This window comes from Cydia pomonella, chromosome 16 (genome assembly GCF_033807575.1).
Source record: "Cydia pomonella isolate Wapato2018A chromosome 16, ilCydPomo1, whole genome shotgun sequence".
Classification (NCBI taxonomy): Eukaryota; Metazoa; Arthropoda; class Insecta; order Lepidoptera; family Tortricidae; genus Cydia; species Cydia pomonella.
The window spans coordinates 18,377,301-18,401,841 of NC_084718.1; the positions used below are offsets into that span (position 1 = coordinate 18,377,301).

The following is a 24,541-nucleotide window of genomic DNA, read 5'->3' on the forward strand; positions in this document are numbered from 1 at the left end:
GTGGAAGACTCCCAAATCCGTAAAACCCACTCACCTTTAAAGTAGTCTGTGTGGTGTGATCCAGAAGGTTGAGGCACGTGGGGTGAGCGTAGGACTTGCACTGCTGGCAGCTGATGAGCGGCTCGGGCTCGCCGCTGCTGTTGCGCGACTCCGTGCCCAGGCACTCGGCGCAGATCGGCAAGCCTTCGGGGCTCTGGAAGTAAAGACAAGGGTGAGATAGAAGGCACGGGGCTGCATTAACCAATAAGGGCCAGTTGCACCAACCACATTCAGCGGACTGATCACCGTCACGCAGCAGTCAAGTATGAAACTTCCCATACAATATTTAGCGAACGCTTTAACGGTGACAGACGATTTCGTACAACCGGCCCAGCAAAGCAGCTGCTTATACCAGCACATCTCAGTGTTGTTCCTGATACTGCAATTGCCGTAAAATTCGGTAATTCACGTGCATTCTGACCAAAAACACCGTATACGGCAGCAGTTCCATTTCCAAAACATTTTTCATTTTTTCATTTCCATTGCCTACATGGCAAAATACGGAGAAATACGTCGCATACATTTTTTCCGCACTTTTGTGCAATTTTTTGTAATATTTACGGCAATTTTCTTAAGGCTTTCTCTTTTTTTTTTTTAATACTACGTCGGTGGCAAACAAGCATACGGCCCGCCTGATGGTAAGCAGTATCCGTAGCCTATGTACGCCTGCAACTCCAGAGGAGTTACATGCGCGTTGCCGACCCTAACCCCCTCCCACCCTCGTTGAGCTCTGGCAACCTTACTCACCGGCAGGAACACAACACTATGAGTAGGGTCTAGTGTTATTTGGCTGCGATTTTCGGTAAGGTGGAGGTACTTCCCCAGTTGGGCTCTGCTCTAGATCTGGAATGACATCCGCTGTGCTGTGCCCTACCACACAGAGCGAGATGATGATGATCTCTTTATGCACGGTAATTTAAGTCTCTGAACGCGGCATCCCAAAATGGTTTAATTTTTTTTTACTGGTACTGCTTAGGCCCAAATAAATGGAAACAAATTTTGTCCTGTTGATTTAAAAGGTAGAATCACCACTAAAAAAACCAACATCACGGATTCACAATAATACGACATACGAAGATTTAACAGATGAAACATCTATCTTGGGCACAGTATTGGAACAATGAGGTAATTCGTTGAGATTAAGCTTGATTCTACTTTTGACCTGGTTTTGATGTCGTTTGTGCAGTGACGTTCTTGAAGAAAGGGTATTGCTACTGGCTAAAAGGTGGTCTAATCAAATAGAAATTTCATCCAGCTTACGAACAAGCAATAAAGGCAGCATGGATTGAGACCTGTTATGGTATCTAAGGTATGAGGGACCCACTTTTTAATTGATAATTGATATACTTTCTTTTATGAAATCTTTTTAACTAAGCTACATAAATCCACTGGTTGTTACAATCTATTTATGAAAATATGTATGTATGTACATGTAAACACTATATCGTACATAAGACAGTTTATAATACGATAAAAAAGAATGTTTGCAATGTGCAGTCGCCATCAGAAATATCAGAGCGGCCAAGGCGCTCACAAATATCTGAACACGTCTCTATTGTCAAGGCGCTAGAGCGCGTGTTCAGATATTTTTGAGCACCTCGGCCGCTCCGATATATCTGATGGCGACTGTACACAGGCGAAAGTCTTAACTGAAGTGACATTATGCTATCAGTTTTTCAGAATTCATCCACAACAGACCCATTTTTACTTTCCTAGATGTTATTAATACATCATCGGGCTTATAAATTCAATTATCAGTAATTAAATGATGCAATTATTTTAGTATCAGTCAGCTACTACTGTCAAAGTCAGAAAATAGTGTTGACTAAATTTTTTTTTACAATATAGGGAGGCAAACAAGCAACCAAATCCCCTAATGCAGGGGCAGCATTTGCTTATTTAATAAAAACTCAAGTAGAAACAGACCATGATGGTCATTTTATTTTAAAAACCCGACCCCTGAAAAAACTAATTGGTGATCCCTGCCCTAATGGGAAGCAATTACCGTTCCCCATTGACACTCCAGCAACACCAGAGAGGTTTATGATGAAATGTAAATTGCATCCCGACAAGTCCCTCCTGTTGTAGACAGCTTGACAAAAAAACAAGAACTAGGTACTCTGTTTGTAAGGTCTTATTTGTTTTTATACCACTGTTGTTGTATATCATATCCTCAAATAATTTTTAACTGATTTACACCTTTGACATTTTTAGTCACCTTCTATTTTTTGGCTTTGTGTCATCATTGCTTTCGAAATATTCTATTCACGAAAATCTAACATACTGTTATCATAAAATAGTAATGTATCACAGCAGTATTATACTTTTTTTGCTATTATGAGCCCAAACTAGCATTATCAAAACCTAAAATAATAGTACTTTTTTTAATGACAACTCTCCAACATCAAAATTCAACAAATTGAACCTTATAATTTATTAAACACGCATCATTTAGCAGTTCTAGCCCACAAATGCAGCCTGCCTGTGTAAAATTGATTGTCCGTAGCTAATTTGAACATTATGCAACATAACCTTGATCAACTCCAGCACGTTGACCCCGCCATTGAATCTTGACTTCAGTGAGAACAAGCAAAAACCCAATTGGATACTACTAAGTTCCTGTCTGGTAAAGACATGTCATTCTTAATTTATGGCCTGTGACAATGTACATTAATATGTATACAGTTTTTGCATGCAACAACGCAATTTTGATGGATAATTAAGTTTAACCTGTATTTAAGTTAGTTAGTGTTTTTTTTCAACAAGTTAGTGGTGTTTGACGATCCTTTGGTGAAATTCTTATTATTAAGTTTATCATATCTATAATAATTCGATGGTTTTTTTTTTAGAACAATAATAACTGCATCAATAAATTCCTCCGATATTTAGATTAAGATGATATTTGTAAAATTTGACGATTTAAAAGTGCTTGTTGCTAAGCCTATTTGAATAAAGAATATATTGACTTGTGACTTTGATATTGACTTGTTATTTAAATTGTAAATGTGACCGTGACCGGCAAAACGGCCCAATTTGTCGATTGCCATAAGGATGAAATTTTCTTGTATCTTTATACAAACAACTTGATAAGGCGTCTTTATGACATGTGCAATACAACAAAGTGGGACGTGGGATGTAAATGGGGTGAGGGTGAAACAACTCAATTAAGGATAAAATTTGAAATAGGCTTCTTTACTATCTCTAATCTAATTTCTATATTTTCATCAATTAATACACTACTGTTGTTGTATTAACATGTTGTATTATCTGGCAATCACATGCTGGTCTTGTAGATGGTTGCTGGAGTGAAACCTGTGATAACGAAATGGCTTAAAAAACCTTTTAGTTTTTTAAATTTTTAGGCATATTTTCTGAGGTTAAAATATATATATGGGACCAACCCTGAAATCATGAAATGAATTGCCCATTTTGGCTGATCAGATGTCAAATGTTTTCTATGGAAGAGCCAAGCATTTTTCGCAGGTTTGTCCAATAATAATAGTTGTTCTGTGTGATGCCACTCACCTTGCAAAATAAGTCTAAAAGTTGAAAAACATACCCCTTACTAGACAAGTGCATCAAAATCTATGCCCATTATTGTAAATGGAACCATAATGATAAACTATAAAAGTATGAAAACTATGAAAGTAGTCAATTTGTGTAATAATATCCTATAATATAATATAATATAATATATGAGAAGTTAGAATAACTTTTTTTAAAGTAAGATAAGGTAAAGATGAAAGACATTTATTCATGACAGTCACAAACATGTATGAACATGTACAGGCAACAAAAACAGAAGAACATAACATTAAGTGTGCATCACAAAATGGACCCAACTCAGCATAATGCTAGCCAGCGCTGGTCTTCTGTAGGGCCCATTTGGTGATGCCACAACTGATAAGTAGAGTTTTGTATAGTTTTATAGTAAATTTGTAAATGTGAAAGCCATAGATAAAGTTTGTTTACAAACAAGTATGCAACTGTTATCAGTTATGGGTTATGTTCATTCATAATTTGTCTCAGAACAAAACTACCTATGAATGAGCATTGTTATTAGTTTTTATAAGTTTATCAACATAGCAGATATGTTCAATGTGTACCTCATAGAAAAATACTAACATTATTATGCTCTGATCGCCCACCACATGAGAAAATAATGCAGTCAAATTTGAATCAATGGTATTAAAATATAGAATTGAATGTTATGTTTTAAAATGGAATTAAAAAAACAACTCAGTTCCATTTAATAATGATTCAAATTTCAATGCAGGTAATTTACTAGTACTAAGACCCCAAGGGACCCTAGAGGTTAAAAATGTCATATCAACATAAGGATTTTCGGGCAGGAAAATTTCTGGGTCAATTTATAATAGATAGCAGACTCATTAATGCCATCATCCAAAATATCAATTAAGGAATTGAAATAAAAACACATACCAATAATAATTAATCTCTTGCCTTGCTTTTTATCAATAGGCGGGTCCAGACAGAGTGAGCATGCATATTAGATAGAAAATGAATATTAATTTATGTTGACCTAATTGTGGGACTACAATAAGTCATATAGGATTCCTAATAAGAAAATATGCCACATTAATAAGCAAATTTAACACTCAAGAAATTTAATACCAAAAACAAAATAAAATCTGTATTAAAGACCAAGCATGTAAACAAAGATGAAACAGAAATGTCCAACCATATAAAGTAGTATTAAAACTTATTATTTACTCAGTAACCATGTTAAAATATAAGTGCACAGAGAAAGTATAGTACTTTTACCTTTTCTGATTCCTGATTCTTCTTCTGCTTCGGAGTCCGTTCATGTGACCCAGCCCTTGGTCTCTCCGTAGCCTTATAAAATCCTTGATGGTGGGTTATCAACCCCCTTGTAACGGCCCGCTTCGCTGCGGCCTTCAACACTGTACGCACATCAACTTCAGGGTCCACAGTCACTTGGTATGCCTGCTGTAGATGTTTCTCTATAGTTTTTAAGTCACTACCGTCCCGTTCACCTAACTCACGCACTGCTTTAGCCACTGCCCGCGACACATCGATGTCCGGTGCTATCCTAAGAGTCCTGCTTTGCAACCCCCCTGGGTCCTTGTACGAGCTCTGCCCCTTGTTGTACACTTTCAGTACGGCACCCTCGCGCACGGCCCGCTCCAGGCGCTCGGAGACCACGTCCTCATGATAGTTGTGATGCTGCCTGATCGCGTGACAGATGCGTTCCACGCTCGGCCGCTGTTTCTGTGAACGTATTTTCCGAATCGCCTCGAGTATCCATCGCTTCCACACATCCTTTCCGACGTCTTCCGGCTCGCTCATCTTTGTCTACAATTATTTTGATCGGCCGTCGGAGTAACGGTACGGTACTGGAGCGCTGTCAACACCCATCGTATTTTGGCGCCTCGAGCGAAATTCCATTTTATGAAATGGAACCTCGCCGGAAGGAGCCGGAGAGCGCAGCGCGCCGCCCGACGCCGGCTCACAGCATGTTGGCGGCCAAGCGGGCGCCCGTGGATGACACATCGCGCTTTGAGAGCGGGTTTCGGCGGAGCGAGCATCCGATGGCGGCCATCTTGTGACAATCCAAATTTACGTCGAAGGAATACACGCGACGTAAATGCTTTGGTTTAATTACACTTCACTAAATAACTACAACAAAACAGTTGATTGATTTATTGTTCTTTATTTACCCCTCACTAAATGTAAAATAAAACCTAATACAGCGGAGTCCTTTCCGGTTCTTTTTTTTTCACAATGCGACTTCACAAACAAACAACACAAAGTGATGACATGTAATGATTTGGTGTTTGTAGCCCGCAATGATTTTCCAATAGCCAATTTACTTTTATAACAATGGTTTATTACAAAATTTACTTGAAAACATTCACAAAACACCAACAAAAGGCTCTTCAAAATGGCTATCAATCAGTTGCTATATGAAAAAATATTTTTGATATCCTGCTTGTCGCCGCAATATGTATTGCCATTTTAATTACAATTAATTTACCAAAAAATATGTTTTCACACGATTATTGTCTATGGTCACACTCGATAATATTAATTAGAAAATTAAAAATTAAGTAAAATTCAACATAAAATTAGTAGTTGTATGATTTTCCCCCAATAGTTTATTGATAAAACCTATTTTTTTACCCATATGAACATTTCCATTTGAGTTTGACAAACACGATCCAAAGACGTTTTAAACATGGAACATGTTTGAATTTAGTTATTTGAAAAACGATTCATAAACTCGCGCGGTCAGCGAGTTTTTACAAAAACCAAAACAATATTTTTCAAAGAAACTTCTGATTTCGACCAAAGAATCAGTGAGAGTAGAAAATACGAATCCTAATAAGAACCAGATAAATATCAAGTTACTATTTAGGGAAGAGTAGTAAATAGTATTAACCGATCGAAATATATTAAGAAAAGTTGTGTCTGTAACCTAACCGTGCCATCTTTAAATTCAGAGTGAAAATGCCGTAAGTATTGATACATTTCATGTGATGTGAACAAATTATTATTTTCTTCCTAAGTATATTATACTCTCTTTGGCTCAGGTAGCTACTTAGTAAGATTTTTAGTCATAATTTGTAATATATATTCACTGCCTACCTCTGTGACCTCTACACAAGTTTGTTGTTGTTTTTATTTATTACAGACCAATTTGACTAGTAAGTTTCTGTTATTAACCCTTTACTTCCCATGCCCACCAATGTGATATTGGGTCACCAAGGAAAATCTAAATTTATAAAAGTAATTTCATGGCTGCAAATTTAGATCCCTGGATTTAAAGGAATAAACCAATCTAGGGGGGCACAAAGATTAAACAAAAATATATTAGAAAAATCCTTTATTCTACAACAAATACAAACATAAGTACAATCATAACATGGTATTTCATCAACAAATGTAAAACCACTCTATTTACAGGTCTACAAGAAACAAGAAGAGGAAAGAGTCAAAATTAAACAGTATTAAAATCAAAAATAAAAGTTATGATCTCAACATGAATGATGTTCCCAAGGTAATTTTTAGGATAAATCCTGATTTATACTCTGGAAGAATTACAAGGGGGATTACAAAGATGTTGAACCATATAAAAGACTTCATTATAGTGGAAGTTTACAGATGTATGCCTTTATTAGGGGATGAGGAGAAGAACGCCCCCGACTGGACGGTGCATATTGTCCGCTATGATATAGTTTTTATAGATAAACAATGATTCTGCATCAATGGAGGCTCCATCGACGCAAAATCATTTCAGTTTCATATAAAATACTTATATCCTGATATAAGTTTTTCATAAGAATGTGTTATACTATTATCTAATGGGTAAATCAACTTTTAGAACACTTATTTTGTGTCCCTAGCGAAGAAAAATCGATTTTTAATAATTTTTTTGTTTACACAGGCATTATTAGATACATATGTATTTAATTAACACATTAAAAGTTATTAAAAGTTACATTTGGTAATGCAGCAGAAAAAAAGTTTGTTCCCATACAAAAATGGTGTGTTCTAATTTTTATATGGGAGCAAACTTTTTTCGGGAGCTAGGGACACGAAATCAGTGCTCTAAAAGTTGATTCACCCTATACATTTGTATGGAGATATATCTGGTATTATTGTTAAATGTTTCATCTTAAGATTTTAATTAACAAGTTTTTTATTACTGCAAGATAGTTTAACTATTACTTGCCAATATAGTTTGATAGTGTTAACTTTATTTTCTCTTTCATATGTTTTTATTTCTACCATTCAATAGGTAATTGGTGTAAACCTGAGATCTTACACAGACTGATTTAGAATTAAGCCTGAACTTAAGATAGTTTGAATTTAATTAAGTATTAATAATTGTCAACATTCATGCTTTACATAAATAGCTTACTATAGTGTAGAGTTTAAAATAGCATAATAGCTTTTTACCATATCTTGGCTGGCCCATCAAAGCTATAGAACTATAGGCATATAATATAACTGACTGACTTGATAATATTCATGTAAACTATTTAACATATTTTTTATACTGTTGTATACTTTCCAAATTTTATTTGTTTATTTCTGAACATGTTTATGCTGTCTTTATTTGTTTCTGAATGTGTCAGTTTTCCTATTTATTATTCATTAGATGATTAAGAATCATTCTTTAAAAGAATACTGCTACTTGCAGTCCTGAAGAGCAGGAGGCAGCTATGTGCAAAAAAAATAGAATATAGGTAGACATTAGTAATGTCCAATTACCACCTCACCGTGGCACATAGCTGGCTCCGGCTTAGGGTGTGCTCAATAAACTGAGGTGAGGGCCTACCCAGAAAAACGATATCTGCCTCCCTAAAGCACACTGCATGCGGGATTTCGGTATAATGCGCGCATAGCGTTGTCTCGCTCAAACATTGGAGCGACGTGCGAATTGGATGCAGACTTTAGTGCATGCACCTATCGCTCTTCCATACCCGTGCAACAGAGGGGCAGGTGCTGAAATTTCGGGTTTCGATATTCGCGATACGCCCTCTGGTTTTCTATACAAAATTCGTCCCGAAACCGGGAATTGCTGATTCTTGGCATACAAATTTAGTACCGAGAGCATTCCCTACTCCTGCTCTTTAGAAATACAAGCAGGATATAACTCGATTTTAGAATTACATTGGTCAATTTTGGTCCGTTTTCCAGGAAAAAGTGGATTTGATCTAGAAATATGTACTATATCACAAAAACCATTAGTGTAAGGGTATTACACTTAGACATTTGTAACAAAGGTAAACCCGTGTATCTTTAAACTCTTTAGGTTAGTTTATGTGGCCATACAATTTAGGTTTAAGACAAATTTTACCGTAACTAAGTATTGCTCAGATGCTAGATTTTATTACTAGTTTTGACTTTTATTTTTATTACTTAGGTTAAGAGAACTAAGAACATTTTATTATTTCTTAAATAAACCCGACATTTTTCGTGATACACTAATATTGCTTTTTGTAACAATGTACTTACTTAAGTTTACAGAAAACATAATATCACTCATTTAATACATGTAATTGACATCAGATCTTCTTTATATTCGATAAATCTGTTTAAAAGTAGACTTGTGTTAACAAGTCACAACTAAGTACTTAGTTTGGTTTTATTATACAGCTGTACGATTCATACAATATAACAGTTACAACAACCAAGGTACTCGTATTTTTATTGCACAATACTCACTTTCCTTCTATTAGGGCTCCTTCCCACTGAACATCCCGTTTCAGTAGTATACGTGCCAATATAGTAACATTCACACAAGCATTAAAAATATCTGGTAATTGCCAGATGTTACCACCAAGTTGTTCCCAATGGTATGTAACTACAAAAAAAAATCAGGTCTGCTGTAAGAAAAAATCTCTGGTAACATTTTGGAGTCAATAGATAGCAATAACAACAAATTGAGGCAGATAACGAGCATTCCACGGGCTGTCCCGTACGAACGCATTTTACTTTATTTCGGTGTTTAAAGCAAGTTATTATTTTTCTGTGCATAATTTTGACCATTAGTTTCAGAAAAGGAAACTCTTGTACCTGCAAATCTTCAAGTAATTCGCGTTTGGACGGGAACTGTAGACAATTTCATGGAATGCTCCATTAACTGTTTAACCAAAGTGTTGGTGTTCTAAAAGTTAAAGTTCTATTGCAGTTGCATTGTTAATAATTATCACGTGTCGGCTGATAAGTGCTAATTATTTATGCGTTATCTACAAACAGGTTAATATCACTAAGTGGTTCGGTATTGCGTTGCCCATTTGCATTTACACATTACTCTTAATTTACAAAATAATGCCGTGAAAAAAGGAAATAAGAAAAGTAAATGGTCTTTTTTTTTTTTCTTTGTATGGTCTTGAGAAATGGTCTTTATGTAGTCATAATCTTACAGTTCAGACATTATGGTTATTTATGTTTTTTTTATTCATATAACGCGCAAGCCACACGGTATGGAGTGTAGAGGTAAGGAGAACAATCTACGTGTATGAAAAGTGTCCATCAAAGAACCCTAAATAGGTGGCGTCAGGATACATCGCCAACAAATAATTGACTTTGATAAAAAATTCAAATGACTGACAGCGCACTTCACTCCGTCAATAACGTCCAAGTTCATGTCATGTCCTTTTACTACCCTAGCGCCACCGGAGAGATTTCGAACTATTATTTACAGCTGCCAGCTGGACACTTTAGCGACAGTTCCCCCATAAGAGATTGTTCTCCTTACCTCTGCCCTCCATACCACACGGTCTGAAATTAGAAATCGGAATCTCTTTGGTAATGGAATAAATTGATAATATTGTCTATGGCCCAGGTTTTATGGCGCAAAAAGAAGAAAATCTATAGCCAGTCATAAAACTTTGTCAGAAGGAAAAGGCGCGAAATTCAAATGTTCAATGGGACGATAACTTTGACAGGCTTTATAATTATTTATCTGCCTCTATAGGGAGCGTGCATAAACTGTAGGAGGCAGCACAGGAGCCGTCAGATTTTTGGCGCGAGGCGTAAATGTGATGTTTATTGTTCCGACGTAGCCCACAAGATGGCAGAACCTACTATGCACAAGAAGACGCGTGGCGTGTAACTATACATATTTATTGTTCCGATTCAGGCCACAAGATAGCAGACCCTCCAACGCGCACGGTCCCTATATTCTAAATTTATTCCGTGACATTAGAGATTAAGATTTCCATTTTAGGATCATGTGGAATGCAGAAGCATCTATCACATCGTATTTGTAGTTACTAGCCAAACTATTCAAATCTGTTTGTGTTTTTCAATGCATTCTTAAACCATCTACCTTTCCTTACATAAAAAAAAAACTCCTATCTAGCTAGATTTAAAGTCGCTTACGCCGTTTAACGTGCACCCAGACTGTTGTATCACATGCGTAGCCGCGTACACACCACACTTAACACAAGTCGTGTAATCCTTCTCCAAGACCATTTGGCTTAAAAACCCGCCCGCGAACGCGTCGCCCGCTCCGTTCGTGTCTATGATTTGTTCCCTTGACAGTTTGTTGACAGGTACTAAGGTAACTTTATCGTTTTCGACGAGTATGACGGGCTCGCAGCCCTGGGTGATGACTACGACGCGGGGTCGGGAGGGGTTGAGTTTGGGCATGGTCGATATTTTGAGGGCGATCGCTTGGAGGTCCTTTTCATTGATGCCGAACGCTGTCGCGAAGGCTTCGGCTTCCTGTAATATTTTAAGAATAATTAAACTACAACAAGATGGTAAGAATTTAAATTATCATCCTTATTTTCCCCCTAAAACAGGCCTATAGCGGTTCTAATTTATTTTCAGTGTTAGTAATGATAGTTGCTATAGCTGGTCCAAATTTTAAGTATGTACGTCAATTACGTCATAAGGTCTCTGAGAAAAACGCATTTAACCTATTTGCAAGACTGAAGTGCTCCGTAAACAAAGTTTTGAACGTATCTCTAAAATGTAAATTCTAAGTTTAAAACTTCAAGGTCATTTTTGCGGGATATTTAAACTTAAGTGGATTCGAGTGAATAAGGTACGGTAGTGTGTCCAGCCAAGATCGAAAGAAAAAGCTGCAGTGTACTTTGCGGGTGTAAAATATAAGTCATACTGAGCAACTTAATACGAAAAAAAAAATTACTTTCCCGTAGATAATGTCAAGGTCAGAGCCAATATGTATGAAACAGACAATTTTTTTCGCAATTGCGTGGTTGATTCCATAGTAAAAATTTCTCAGTATGACCTATATATTCACCCCGTAAATTATTTCAGGTGACTAAATAAACACCCGTATATTTAAAAGTGACATACACTCTCATTGCCAAAGAGCACGTCAACATAGGGCAGGATCTTCTCCAGCGGATCCTTATAGAACTGTGAGACGAACGGCGTGCTCAGATAATGTCAAGGTCAGAGCCAATATGTATGAAACAGACAATTTTTTTCGCAATTGCGTGGTTGATTCCATAGTAAAAATTTCTCAGTATGACCTATATATTCACCCCGTAAATTATTTCAGGTGACTAAATAAACACCCGTATATTTAAAAGTGACATACACTCTCATTGCCAAAGAGCACGTCAACATAGGGCAGGATCTTCTCCAGCGGATCCTTATAGAACTGTGAGACGAACGGCGTGCTCAGATAATGTCAAGGTCAGAGCCAATATGTATGAAACAGACAATTTTTTTCGCAATTGCGTGGTTGATTCCATAGTAAAAATTTCTCAGTATGACCTATATATTCACCCCGTAAATTATTTCAGGTGACTAAATAAACACCCGTATATTTAAAAGTGACATACACTCTCATTGCCAAAGAGCACGTCAACATATGGCAGGATCTTCTCCAGCGGATCCTTATAGAACTGTGAGACGAACGGCGCGCTCAGGTTCATGATGAAGGCGTGGCCGCCCGAGCGCGCACGCTCCGCTAGTTGGAGAATGGACTCGGGAGATACTGCTACGAAGAAACCCTGGAAAAGTTAAATTTATGGCACAAGTTTTATCTTATCAATCTTATCATATAACTATTTTGATCGAGCTAGGCTCATGGCGGTGTCTGAAAAGGAGTCAGGTTATTGGTTGCATGCGCTTCCATCACGAAACATGGGCTCCGCTCTGGAACTGGAACCCTCAACTTTGAGGATCGCGGTTTGCCTTCGCCTGGGTCTACGAATTTGCGAGCCGCACACTTGCAGCCGTTGCGTACAGCCAGTTGACACTCTGGGGCGGCATGGCCTGCATTGCAAAATGAGCGCTGGTCGGCTTTACAGGCATGCTACCCTTAACGATTTGATCCGCCGCGCCCTCAGCACTGCCTCTCTTCCCGCGACGTTGGAGCCGTCAGGTCTCTGTGCAGCTGACGGCAAGAGACCTGATGGCTGCACTCTCGTGCCCTGGAGCTTAGGTCGCCCTTTGGCGTGGGACGCCGCCTGCGTTGACACGCTGGCTCCGTCTTACGTGGAAGGGTCGGCTCGGAAGCCTGGGACTGCTGTGGACCAGGCCCAGACCGCCAAGCGCCGCAAATACGCGTTCTTGTCGAATGAGTATGAGTTTGCGGCGCTTGCAATGGAAACGCTAGGCCCGTGGTCGTCCGACACCAAAAATTTTGTCAGAGAAGTGTCAGTTCGGCTGATAGGCATCTCGGGCGATCATAGGGCTGGCGCTTTCTTTGCCCAGAGGCTAAGCCTGGCGGTGCAGAGGGGTAACGCCGCCAGCGTTCTTGCGACCATGCCGGAAGGAAGTGATTTGGGGGAGATCTTTTATATTTAGTTTTTAGTTTTAAGTTGTTTTGTGTTAGCATAAGTTCGATTTATTTGTTTTAGTTGTAAATTAACGTATAATAATTACATTATTGGTATGCCTTTAAATAAACATGTTTTTGATGAAAAAAAAACAAAAATGTTTAATTAATAAACAGTGATTTTCACAGGTTTCTACAACTATATATATGACTTATCATATTTATATACATAATGACGGAATAATTCACATGGGAAGATTTGTCCTATTAAAAAAATCAGAGATAGCGATTTATAAATCGCATCAGGTAGTGTGGGACGCCCTTTAGTTGCATAGCCTAGTTGATTTGTTACTGCGTACACTAGCTATAGGCTAAAGAACAAGAACACAAAAAAAATAAGAGGGCTTCTTAGTTCATTTTTTTACAATCTAATGACATTAATGACTTATGTATGCCTGTAGTCTGGCAAAGCAGTTTGTCAGTAGATAAAGGCACACAATTCTTAATTTGTATGAAAGGAGGAAGTAAGTATAGTATACGTACTCTGCCCCCTGCCCCTACATTTTCCCTTTCCTTTTTCTACTGACAAAACTGGTGTGCCACACAATAGCGCTTACATTAGTCCTCCAAGAACAGGAGGCAGTTATCTAATAGGCTGGTTTTAGTGTCATGCGGACCTCAGTACGGAGCGATCCACACTGACTATTAAATAAATAAATAAATATTATAGGACATTATTACACAAATTGACTAAGTCCCACAGTAAGCTTAATAAGGCTTGTGTTGAGGGTACTTAGACAACGATATATATAATATATAAATATTTATAAATACTTAAATACAAAGAAAACACCCATGACTCGGGAACAAATATCCATGCTCATCACACGAATAAATGCCCTTACCAGGATTTGAACCCGGGACCATCAGCTTCGTAGGCAGGGTCACTACCGACTAGGCCAAACCGGTCGTCAAACTATTTGTATGAAGGTCATCCTTACTCTAAAACGTCAACCTTACTCCAAAACGCTCCCTGAACATAATACATATTGGTCCGGTGCGGAGCGATCCGTACTGACTGTCAACATGACTTTAATACCAGCCTATAGAGTAAGAAAGTAATATATTATATAACTACTCACTGATGTATAAAAGTACTTCGCCTTCTTAATGACCGCTTGGCACTCCTCCTTGGCGAGGTGCACGGGAGTGAACTTTTGCGCTGCGGCCAAGTTCGCGCAGAGCGAGCGATGGGTACCGGTAACTAGTACCGCGCAGGTACCTGTGGGTGCTTCGTCGGTCACCTGGTATTTTACGATCACGCCGTCGGCACTGTTGATGGAAAATGGCAAATTTAGCATTAACTTCGTGCCTATAAGAATTTTAATAAATGTTAATATGTAGTTCGCAGCCCCATTTTCACGTTTAAGTGAAGGATTTTAACAATAAAATCCTATCTTAAGCTCTACAATATTTGAAGAATATGTTGCAAATTTCAAGGTCCTCATTTAATCAATATTTGGGCTAATAAAAGCATCACGATGACATACCCATTTTGCGTTACCTACATGATGAAATACTCGTACCTATAATGACTGCATGCATAAGTACGTAGTAGGTACAGATATCGAATGATTTGCTCACTGCCAATTGTATGTCACTTAATCGTAATTAGATACCTATCGGGTAAATGATGAATTATTCTCTTGAGCACTACAACCTATAAATTATTCATATGATGTAGGATTGCATGGCATTGTAATGTTTCTATTTACATTACAATTATCAAAGCGTACAAATTATTGCCCCACTTCCACCCACGTCTGTCTATTTGCGATAAACTGTAACTAGCTATTGATAAGCTCTTCGATGCCGAAGAAAAATGAACAATATTATTATTTATTACCATTACGAGCCTTACGGGCAATAAGAATAGGGCCAATACAGCGGTACGAGTATCACGCACACGAATTCGAGCCAATTCGAGCGAATCTAAGGCCACAATGCGATTGGTTGACAGTTCGCATCTTGCTCGCGATTGGTCGCAACTAGTTGCGTTAGACCACTCGATTGGCTCGAATTCGTGAGTGACACCGCTGAACTATCACCATTCTTAGTGCCCGTAAGGCCCGTCCTCCGTCCGTCCGTATGTTACTACATATTTGAGTTTACCTAAAGCCGAAAAGCAACCTATTGTTGGGCATATATCATAAATCGCCCTACGATCTTGGCCAAGTTGTGGGCATGGCCCAGGGATTTGATTTCCGTCCCATTTTATACCTTGTCACCGTACCTAGGGCCCATCACAGACGAAGCGATAATATACCAAAAATCTTGTAAAGAAAAGATATCTTATAGCAAGGCATCTTAGGATATATTTTGTCATATTTCGTCTCTCTCACAATGTAGGTGCTAGACAGACAGCGATATATATATTGGTATAGTCGGGGTGTGTGGTGCTTAGCTATCTGTCGGTATATAAATATATATTATCGGTCCGTTTGTGACGGGCTTAATATATGATCCCTTGCAGCTTTCATATTGATTGTAATGTAAATGTTAGGGCCCATATTCCTTAAATAACTACACTGTTATATCTTAGGGATTCAGAGTACGGAATCATAGATACGAGTTTCATCACAATAGCATATCATGTGACGGAAAACCACGAAGGAAATATAAATATCCTGCAGTACAGTTAGCTGGGATAGTGTGTGAGTAAACATCGGTACACATCCTTATTACGATGGTAACCAAGGTGTGTTACCATATAGGAAGATCAGAGATGGGAAAAATAGTTTATAAAAAGTATTTAAATACAAATTACAAATACTTCCTTGATATACTATTTCAAATGCAAAATACAAAATAGTTTTCAAATATGTATTTAAAATACTAAACACAAAATAGGTATTTTCAAAATACTTTTTTAAAATACAAATACTTTGCGATAAAAGGTACTCTTTAAGTAGTGAATACCTAGTCTGAATTAAAAAGTTAGTATTGCTCGGAATTTACAAGTTGGAAATGCTTTCTTTATTCTTTAAAAATAGTGTGTATATCAGTCCTTTAGAGTGCAAATTTTGTGTCTCCTCATGTTTACCGGTTGAATGGACTTTTAAGTGATGGTTATTAACGGTCAATTATTAAAAGTATTAATTTAGATTTGTAATGTTTTACAGCTAGTATATACCTTTCGTTGGTTGGTGAAAACGTCTCGTTTGTGTTTCACCAGGGCAGAAAAGTTTGTTTACCTCTCGTGCCTTGAAACCTTTGCAACGCTTAAGATTCCACATTTTTAATCTCTCGCTACGCTCTATTTGCGGCGTTACTAAACAGATTCACCAGTTCCATGTTAAAATAATAAGTAAATATTATAGAACATTATTACACAAATTGACTAAGTCCCACAGCAATAAGCTCATTAGGGCTTGTGTTGTGGGTACTAGACAATGATATATATAAATATTTATAAATACTTAAATACATATACATAAGGTCGATATTTAAACGATAGATACAATAACAGCTTCGACAGGAAAACATAACCAAGTATGTAATAATAGTATTAAGCAAACGCGGATCGGTCCGCGCGATCTCGCCAACTATTACATAAACCCTAGAGGTTTTCAATAGTGGCTTATTGTGTTAAACCCTGTTTCAAAAAAATCATAGTGAATAAATAAACTAAAAAAAAACATAGAAAACATGTTCATCGCACAAATAAATGCCCATACCAGGATTTGAACCCGGGACCATCGGCTTCATAGGCAGGGCCACTACCCACTAGGCCAGACCGCTCGCCATAAAAGAATGAGAGAGTTGCAAGGATTGTAACGTCAGAAGAGATTGTAACTCCTACTTACTTTACCTAATAAAAAGTATTTTGTATTTTGAAAATAGAAAATAGGTCCCAAAAACTATTTGATATAAAATACAAAATAGTTTTCTTTAAAAGGTATTTAAATACAAAATACAAAATAGGTATTTTGCATTTTGTATTTGCTTTTTAAATACAAGTATTTCAAATAAGTCACATCTCTGAGGAAGATGAGGAAGTGTGCATGAACTGTAGGAGGCAGCACAGGAGCCGTCAGATTTTTGGCGCGAGGCGTAAATGTGATGTTTATTGTTCCGACGTAGCCCACAAGATGGCGGAACCTACTATGCACAAGAAAACACGTGACGTGTAAATGTACATGTTTATGGTTCCGATTCAGGCCACAAGATGCCAGACCCTCCAAAGCGCATGGTCCCTATATTTATTTGACCACTTTGGTTGTCAATCTATTTGGTGGATTATAAATAATAAATAAAAGAACTTTAGTTAGTGGAATTACAGACGATTTTAAACCTACATATTTATGATGCTAGTGTGGAGTTTCGTCCACCGCTGCAGAGGGGAGACCCAACTATCCAACAACGCTATCATGAGACTGTTAGCGCTGCCCCGCCAGCGGCTAAGTAGAGGCGCACCGCGCACTATACTTAGACCCAGTGTTGGCTGAACGTTAATTAAAATTGACCATATTGGAAATTAACCATTACAAACTGAACCGCAAACTGTAACCATCCGTTACGGTTAACGGTTAAATTTTAATGTTTTTTTCGATACGGTCAATTCGAATTAACGTTCGACCAACACTACTTAAACCCAGACGTAAAAAATTGGTTTCTACGTGCAGCTCTATCTAATTTCATCATTCAGAAATATATAAAGAACCTTGCAGGAGTTAAACAAATATCGATAGCGAGAGCAAAAGTTATCGGAGGCCACACATCTTATATCTCTTATCTACACCTTGCTGCTCCAGTTGGTACAAATTCTGTTATTCGTTGTGTGAGAGACAATTTACTCGGTTCTGACGTAATGAGTTATTTTATGTTTCCCTTTTAGCTGGATTTGGAGTTTTGTGGGATGATTTGAGCGTTTTTTTGCCATTTTTGTCACTTTTGTGTTATTTAGATCTTTTCATCCTTATAGGAAAAAAGTGTGTCCCAAAATTTCCTTTTTGTTACCTACGGCATGCCCTCCCATCTCGAACTAGTTATAATTATTTCTAAATCGATATCAATAGATGGCGCCAAATGTCACAATCAGCCATTACGAAATTCTTATCCTACATATTAAGACATATTTAACGTGCCATAAATTAAAAACACTATTAATGAAATTTAAACATTAATAACAACACGAATTCAATGCATTAATTTACAAAATTTGATACCACAATTATATTGCGATTTGCGAGTTTTGCGACTGACTACGTTATGGGCAACAGCGCACGACGGATATAGCTGTCGAAGTAATAATGAATATCGTCACTAGATGGAGCCACCACGATTCTAGTACGTTTTACGCATGAATCGAGTATTCAACTGGATCAGCCATGAGCGGTGGAGGGAAATGACCGAACGGGATAGTCTTATTTATCTTTCAGTAGGAGTAGCAAAGAAAGCATTATTATTGTTTGTCCTTGTCACATAATGTTGAAATGTGAGGACATTTTTTTATTCCCACCGTGAATTTAGTATAGTTTATGGTACCTACACATAACCCGACCAAATTATAGATTATGTTGTCAGGGATCTTAAAATGTGTTTTTAATTTCGTTGCATTGCGTAACTTCTTAGCTCAATAGTGGGACCAGAGTTTTGCCCTAAAAGTTATGATAATTCTAAAGATGGAAAAGTTATGCTTATATGGCATGGGACATATTTTTAAGCATATTTGTAATATAAAAGTTAGAACGAGCGTCAGATATAAATTAGGTATATAATATATTCTTTTATTAATGATTGTTATGTGTTGTCGAGGGAGGTAAAATAATGTAATTCTCAGTATACTAAGTGATATTTTTTTTATAATCTATTATCCTCATTAAACCAAGATTAAAATTATGTGGGCGCCATGAGGGATTTTGCCTGGTGTTTGACGGGGTTTCTTTGGCTACCTAGTGTGTGTGCACTGTTGTGCATCCATCCAAAAAGGTCATAGCGATCGGTACGCTCTGGTGAAATAGTGGGGCACTTTAATTACAAAAAAATAATCTCTCTCACAAGTGGGATCCCCGGATTTATGACTATAAATTTCGGTAATTCGAAATCAATTACCGGAATTTATAGATTAATTGAAAAACCAAATGAACCAGTTATTTTTAAAACCAAATAAAGTTAGGAGAAAAGTTAATTCTCGCCGGGGTTCGATACTCGGACCTCCCGCTCGCTAGTCTACGCATCTACCGCTGAGCCATTGTGACAGTTAATGCAGTTACGAAAATTGCTCATCAGTTACAACTGTACCCTTCATAGTCATGTAAGTCACATGGAATTTGCAACCTTAGCGCTAAGACGTAAAGTTCACAATAGGATTAATTTACTTAATCATTACATGGTTTTTGAATATTGAATTAAGATGCAAAGTTTAAGCTTCAAATATTTAGATTTTTTTTAATGTGATAATTTGTTAAACTAGAATTAGCTTTTTGTTTTGTGGACATTAAATTAAAGTTATAAAATCCACGACAATACCTCTACGTTCTTAAGTTAATAGACAAAGCATAAAATTTTGAAAAATAGGATAGTTGCTTAAAAATTAATATGCGTTACGGAAATATTAAGGAAAGTTAGAAATTCCTGTGAATAGCTTGCATTATAATAGTATAATCTATTTTAAAAGGCACCAAATTCATAGCCACGCGCGCTGAACCGTCGACGTGCCGGAGCGCGCGAGCCAATCGTAGCCGACCTAGTGGTAGCGAGCGAGCGATACCACGCCCCGCTATGCCGCGCAAGCGTTTGTCTTTTAGAATCGTATTAAGGTTTAACCCTCCATAATGCGTGGTTTAAAACGCACATAGCCCATTTTTAGGGTTCCGTAGCCAAATGGCAAAAAACGGAACCCTTATAGATTCGTCATGTCCGTCTGTCTGTCCGATTCTGTCACAGCCACTTTTTTCCGAAACTATAAAAGCTATACTGTTCAAACTTGGTAAGTAGATGTATTCTATGAACCGCATTATGATGTTCACACAAAAATAGAAAAAAAACAATAAATTTTGGGGGTTCCCCATACTTAGAACTGAAACTCAAAAAATCTTTTTTCATCAAACTCATACGTGTGGGGTATCTATGGATAGGTCTTTAAAAATGATATTGAGGTTTCTAATATAATTTTTTTCTAAACTGAAAAGTTTGCGCGAGAGACACTTCCAAAGTGGTAAAAAGTGTGTCCCCCCCCCCCCCGTAACTTCTAAAATAACAGAATGAAAAATCTAAAAAAAATATATGATATACATTGCCATGCAAACTTCCACCGAAAATTGGTTTGAACGAGATCTAGTAAGTAGTTTTTTTTTAATACGTCATAAAAATTTAAAAAAAAAATTTTTTTCATCAAACCCATACGTGTGGGGTATCTATGGATAGGTCTTCAAAAATGATATTTAGGTTTCTAATATCATTTTTTTCTAAACTGAATAGTTTGCGCGAGAGACACTTCCAAAGTGAAAAAATGTGTGTCCCCCCCCCTGTAACTTCTAAAATAACAGAATGAAAAATCTAAAAAAAATATATGATATACATTGCCATGCAAACTTCCACCGAAAATTAGTTCGAACGAGATCTAGTAAGTAGTTTTTTTTTAATACGTCATAAAAATTAAAAAAAAAATTTTTTTTCATCAAACCCATACGTGTGGGGTATCTATGGATAGGTCTTCAAAAATGATATTTAGGTTTCTAATATCATTTTTTTCTAAACTGAATAGTTTGCGCGAGAGACACTTCCAAAGTGAAAAAATGTGTGTCCCCCCCCCTGTAACTTCTAAAATAACAGAATGAAAAATCTAAAAAAAATATATGATATACATTGCCATGCAAACTTCCACCGAAAATTGGTTCGAACGAGATCTAGTAAGTAGTTTTTTTTTAATACGTCATAAAAATTAAAAAAAAAATTTTTTTTCATCAAACCCATACGTGTGGGGTATCTATGGATAGGTCTTCAAAAATGATATTTAGGTTTCTAATATCATTTTTTTCTAAACTGAATAGTTTGCGCGAGAGACAGTTCCAAAGTGGTAAAATGTGTGTCCAAAGTGGTAAAATGTTGAACAAGATCTAGCAAGTAGATTTTTTTTTAATACGTCTTAAATGGTACGGAACCCTTCATGCGCGAGTCCGACTCGCACTTGGCCGCTTTTTTTGAAGTACATATCGACACATTATGACTCTAGACACAAACTTTGTGGCCCTAAAAAGTGCTTCAACTGGTCAAATGTAAGCATTGAAAGCAATGTAACAACACAAGTAGGGTTGCAAAGCGTCCGTCAAGCGGCGCTCGGCAACATAAATATTCACTTTTAAGTCCCGGATAGACGTGCGAGTAAGTTCGCGAACTTACAGCTCAACGACCTTTTTCGCTCGTGTGTCAGCCTAAGTACGCGCACTTTACAAGCGAAAAAAGTCATCGAGCCATAAGTTCGCGAACTTACTCGCCCGTCTATCAGCCACTTTAGAGACCCTTGTTTTTGATAAATGACCGGTCATTTGTGACATTTATGGTCATCTTGGTCATTTAAATTTACAGGCTTAGAGCAATAATTAGTCTTATTTGATGTTAAACTTAAATGAGTTAAACTTTTAATTGCTTCATTCGCGGCAGCTGACATTCACAGGGCTTCATTATGCATCTTTCTCAACTATATTAGTGATAAAATAGAAACCTGGTGCATCTAAATAAGCTGCTCTAACTCTATAAACTATCATCATCTGACAAAATATCAATCAAAAGACGAAAACTGATATTTATTTACCAGTGTGCGTTTGCAAAGTTAGATTGACAATACGACGTATTATATTTGTAGGTTCGCATTTGTTTTTTATTTAATATGGGCTCATTTTCGATTTCATATTGTTCATATCGGAGGAACCATATAGGCGTAGGCGAACCTTACGCAGCCCCTGAAGGCCACCGAGGTGCATCTGTGTGCGTAAGCATACTACCATACAACTAGGTATTATTAGCGGTGCACGGTGGCGCGAAGGACATAACCTTATTAAGGCGCTACGCGCCGTTTTCGTCGAAAAACGGTTTCTAGTCTAGAGGCTATTTCTTCTAAATGGGTTAACAAAAAATTGTGGAAAAGATATATATAAATGTTCATTTTATGTACAACAATGGCATCATTTGACTTTTATCGTAACATTTATAGTTTCACGGCAAAAAAAAAATACACATACAAAAAGACACTGCTCATTTCTACTAAATTAATCGATTAAATTATTTTTAAACTAAAAAAATATTTTTTAACAGGTTCTGCGAATACAACACAGCTTTTGCTAATCAGTTAATATTTTTTTAAGAAATCGATCATTTTTTGACATTTCGTGCGTATGCAGCTCGAAAAAGACGTGAACGTCAGTCGTGTGCCAGCTTTTAGACGAGGAGGCTGTATCACTTGTCGCTCCGTGCCTTCCTTGCACTATGAATGCTTGTGCATTTCCCAAGTGCTATAATATCGGAGTAATTGCGGCCAAAGAATAAATAACTGCAGAAAGCTGGGTTGTGACTCGCTTTAGCGCGCGAAACATGGTGTTTCGCAGCTTATTGTTATGAACGTAATGACACTATTTCCACTTGTGTTTGAGAAAGCTTTTTTAAATATATGTATAATAAGTGTTTTCTAACATGCGCGGACATATAGGCATTCGAATTTTGTGTTTTGTAATAAATTTCGATTCCTAAAAATGTTTCTTTTTATATTTAAAAATAATTACTTAATCGATTAAATTCAGAAACCATAAAATTTTCAGGATTAATAAACTACCTATTAAAACGTGGTTAGTTTTTTCTAGGATTGTAAAAAAAAAAGAGTATAAAATCGGCGCTCGGCAACATAAATATTTATTTGCGCAATAAGAAAAAAAAAACATTGTTATGTACCTTAGTTTCGAATGCCTCCGAACGTGGTGCAAATTATACTCTACTCTACGAAATTAATTTTATTTTGGAAACTAATAATGTATGATATAAGGCTGACAATCGCTTTTGTCGTCGAGATATGAACAGGACATTTACTCAAACGGCTTTATACCGGCCTAAGCCGCCAATTTAATATGAAAAGTTAGTATCGGTGTAACATGCTCCGGGCGCCGTTTCATGTTTAATCGTCTGAAATTCATAGATTAGCATAAAAGTGCACGTAAAACCCAATTTCAATCAAAAAATCTTAAAATTACAACTTTGATTTGCGTGTCTTTTTCATAGAAACCAAAAACTATTATTTTTATTAAACCACACTCGATACGGATATATGAAGTGTGCCACAAAATCATAAATAATTCGTGGTGTATGGTGTATTTTGTGTGTGTGTCCTACTGCGAGGTTACTACGGTACCTTCACCAAATGCATGATCTACTCATATCAAACAACAAAACGTCTGCAAAAGATGATACTCAAATACGAGTATAGCGCCACCCGCGCGCCTCTGCACTGCATCTTATTCTTTGAACGTCGTTGCGTGCGATCGTCATGAGACATGAGATTGTCGCGGGGACAGAGCGCTTAGCTTCGCTCCGAGGCCCCGACGCTCAAGGGCATTGGGCCGACAATCGTCTTAATACTTGCGACTTACGTCAAAAAACATTATCTATTAGTCTATTATTTTGCTTACGTTGTATATTCATACGGAAAATTATAACATAATTGCCTTTTGCATTGTGTAACTGCCTTTTGTACGACAATGTAAATTTTTAACATGAAGTTAACTTTTAATAGTTTGAATTGGTTGGCAAGAATCTGAACAATAAAAAAGATTTTTATTTATTTAATGGAGTTAAAGAGGTATTGAGGGTATTCCCGTATATTTTTCGGTTAGTTGAAAATAATGAACTCGAACGTTACAAGTTGATTGTTTTCTAATAAGAAATTTTCATTACATTTACAAAAAAATAAACAAAAAAAAAACCGACCGAGCTCGAGTAAATCAAGGTCACGTTTTTTTTGTAACTTTGTGACCCTGCTACTCTCTTACATATTAAAAACCACCTTGACCATGTAAATTAACATACCTACCCTTATTATTTCCCCTCCTTTTTCTTTCTTTTTTCGGATACATGGTGCGCGACTGACTACCCGCTGACGCGCTCCAGTGACTTTAATTTGATGTTTTTTTTACATGTTGAATAATCTGTTTATATCATATATCAAAAATTATAAAAAAATATTTACATGATAGGACA

The 24,541-nt window shown here is 37.0% G+C and overlaps 3 protein-coding genes across 3 annotated transcripts in view; 1 reads left to right on the forward strand and 2 right to left on the reverse strand.

Moving 5' to 3' along the window:
- LOC133526383 (histone acetyltransferase KAT6B) overlaps positions 1 to 6,009 on the reverse strand; it is a 42,777-nt gene extending 36,768 nt beyond the window's left edge. The window contains 2 exon segments of the mRNA XM_061862990.1: positions 35 to 193; positions 4,825 to 6,009. Of these exon segments, the coding sequence (XP_061718974.1) occupies positions 35 to 193; positions 4,825 to 5,370 (705 nt within the window). The 5' untranslated portion in view covers positions 5,371 to 6,009.
- LOC133526400 (stress-activated protein kinase JNK) overlaps positions 1 to 24,541 on the forward strand; it is a 483,516-nt gene that overhangs the window by 37,726 nt on the left and 421,249 nt on the right. The gene's annotated exons all lie outside the window — the stretch shown is intronic.
- Positions 6,893 to 24,541, reverse strand: part of LOC133526431 (uncharacterized) — a 28,510-nt gene continuing 10,861 nt past the window's right edge. Inside the window, exons 4-6 of the mRNA XM_061863060.1 lie at positions 14,440 to 14,629; positions 12,357 to 12,527; positions 6,893 to 11,262 (exon numbers count right to left, since the gene is read on the reverse strand). Coding sequence (XP_061719044.1) covers positions 10,894 to 11,262; positions 12,357 to 12,527; positions 14,440 to 14,629 — 730 coding nt within the window. The 3' untranslated portion in view covers positions 6,893 to 10,893. The remainder of the gene's footprint in view (positions 11,263 to 12,356; positions 12,528 to 14,439; positions 14,630 to 24,541) is intronic.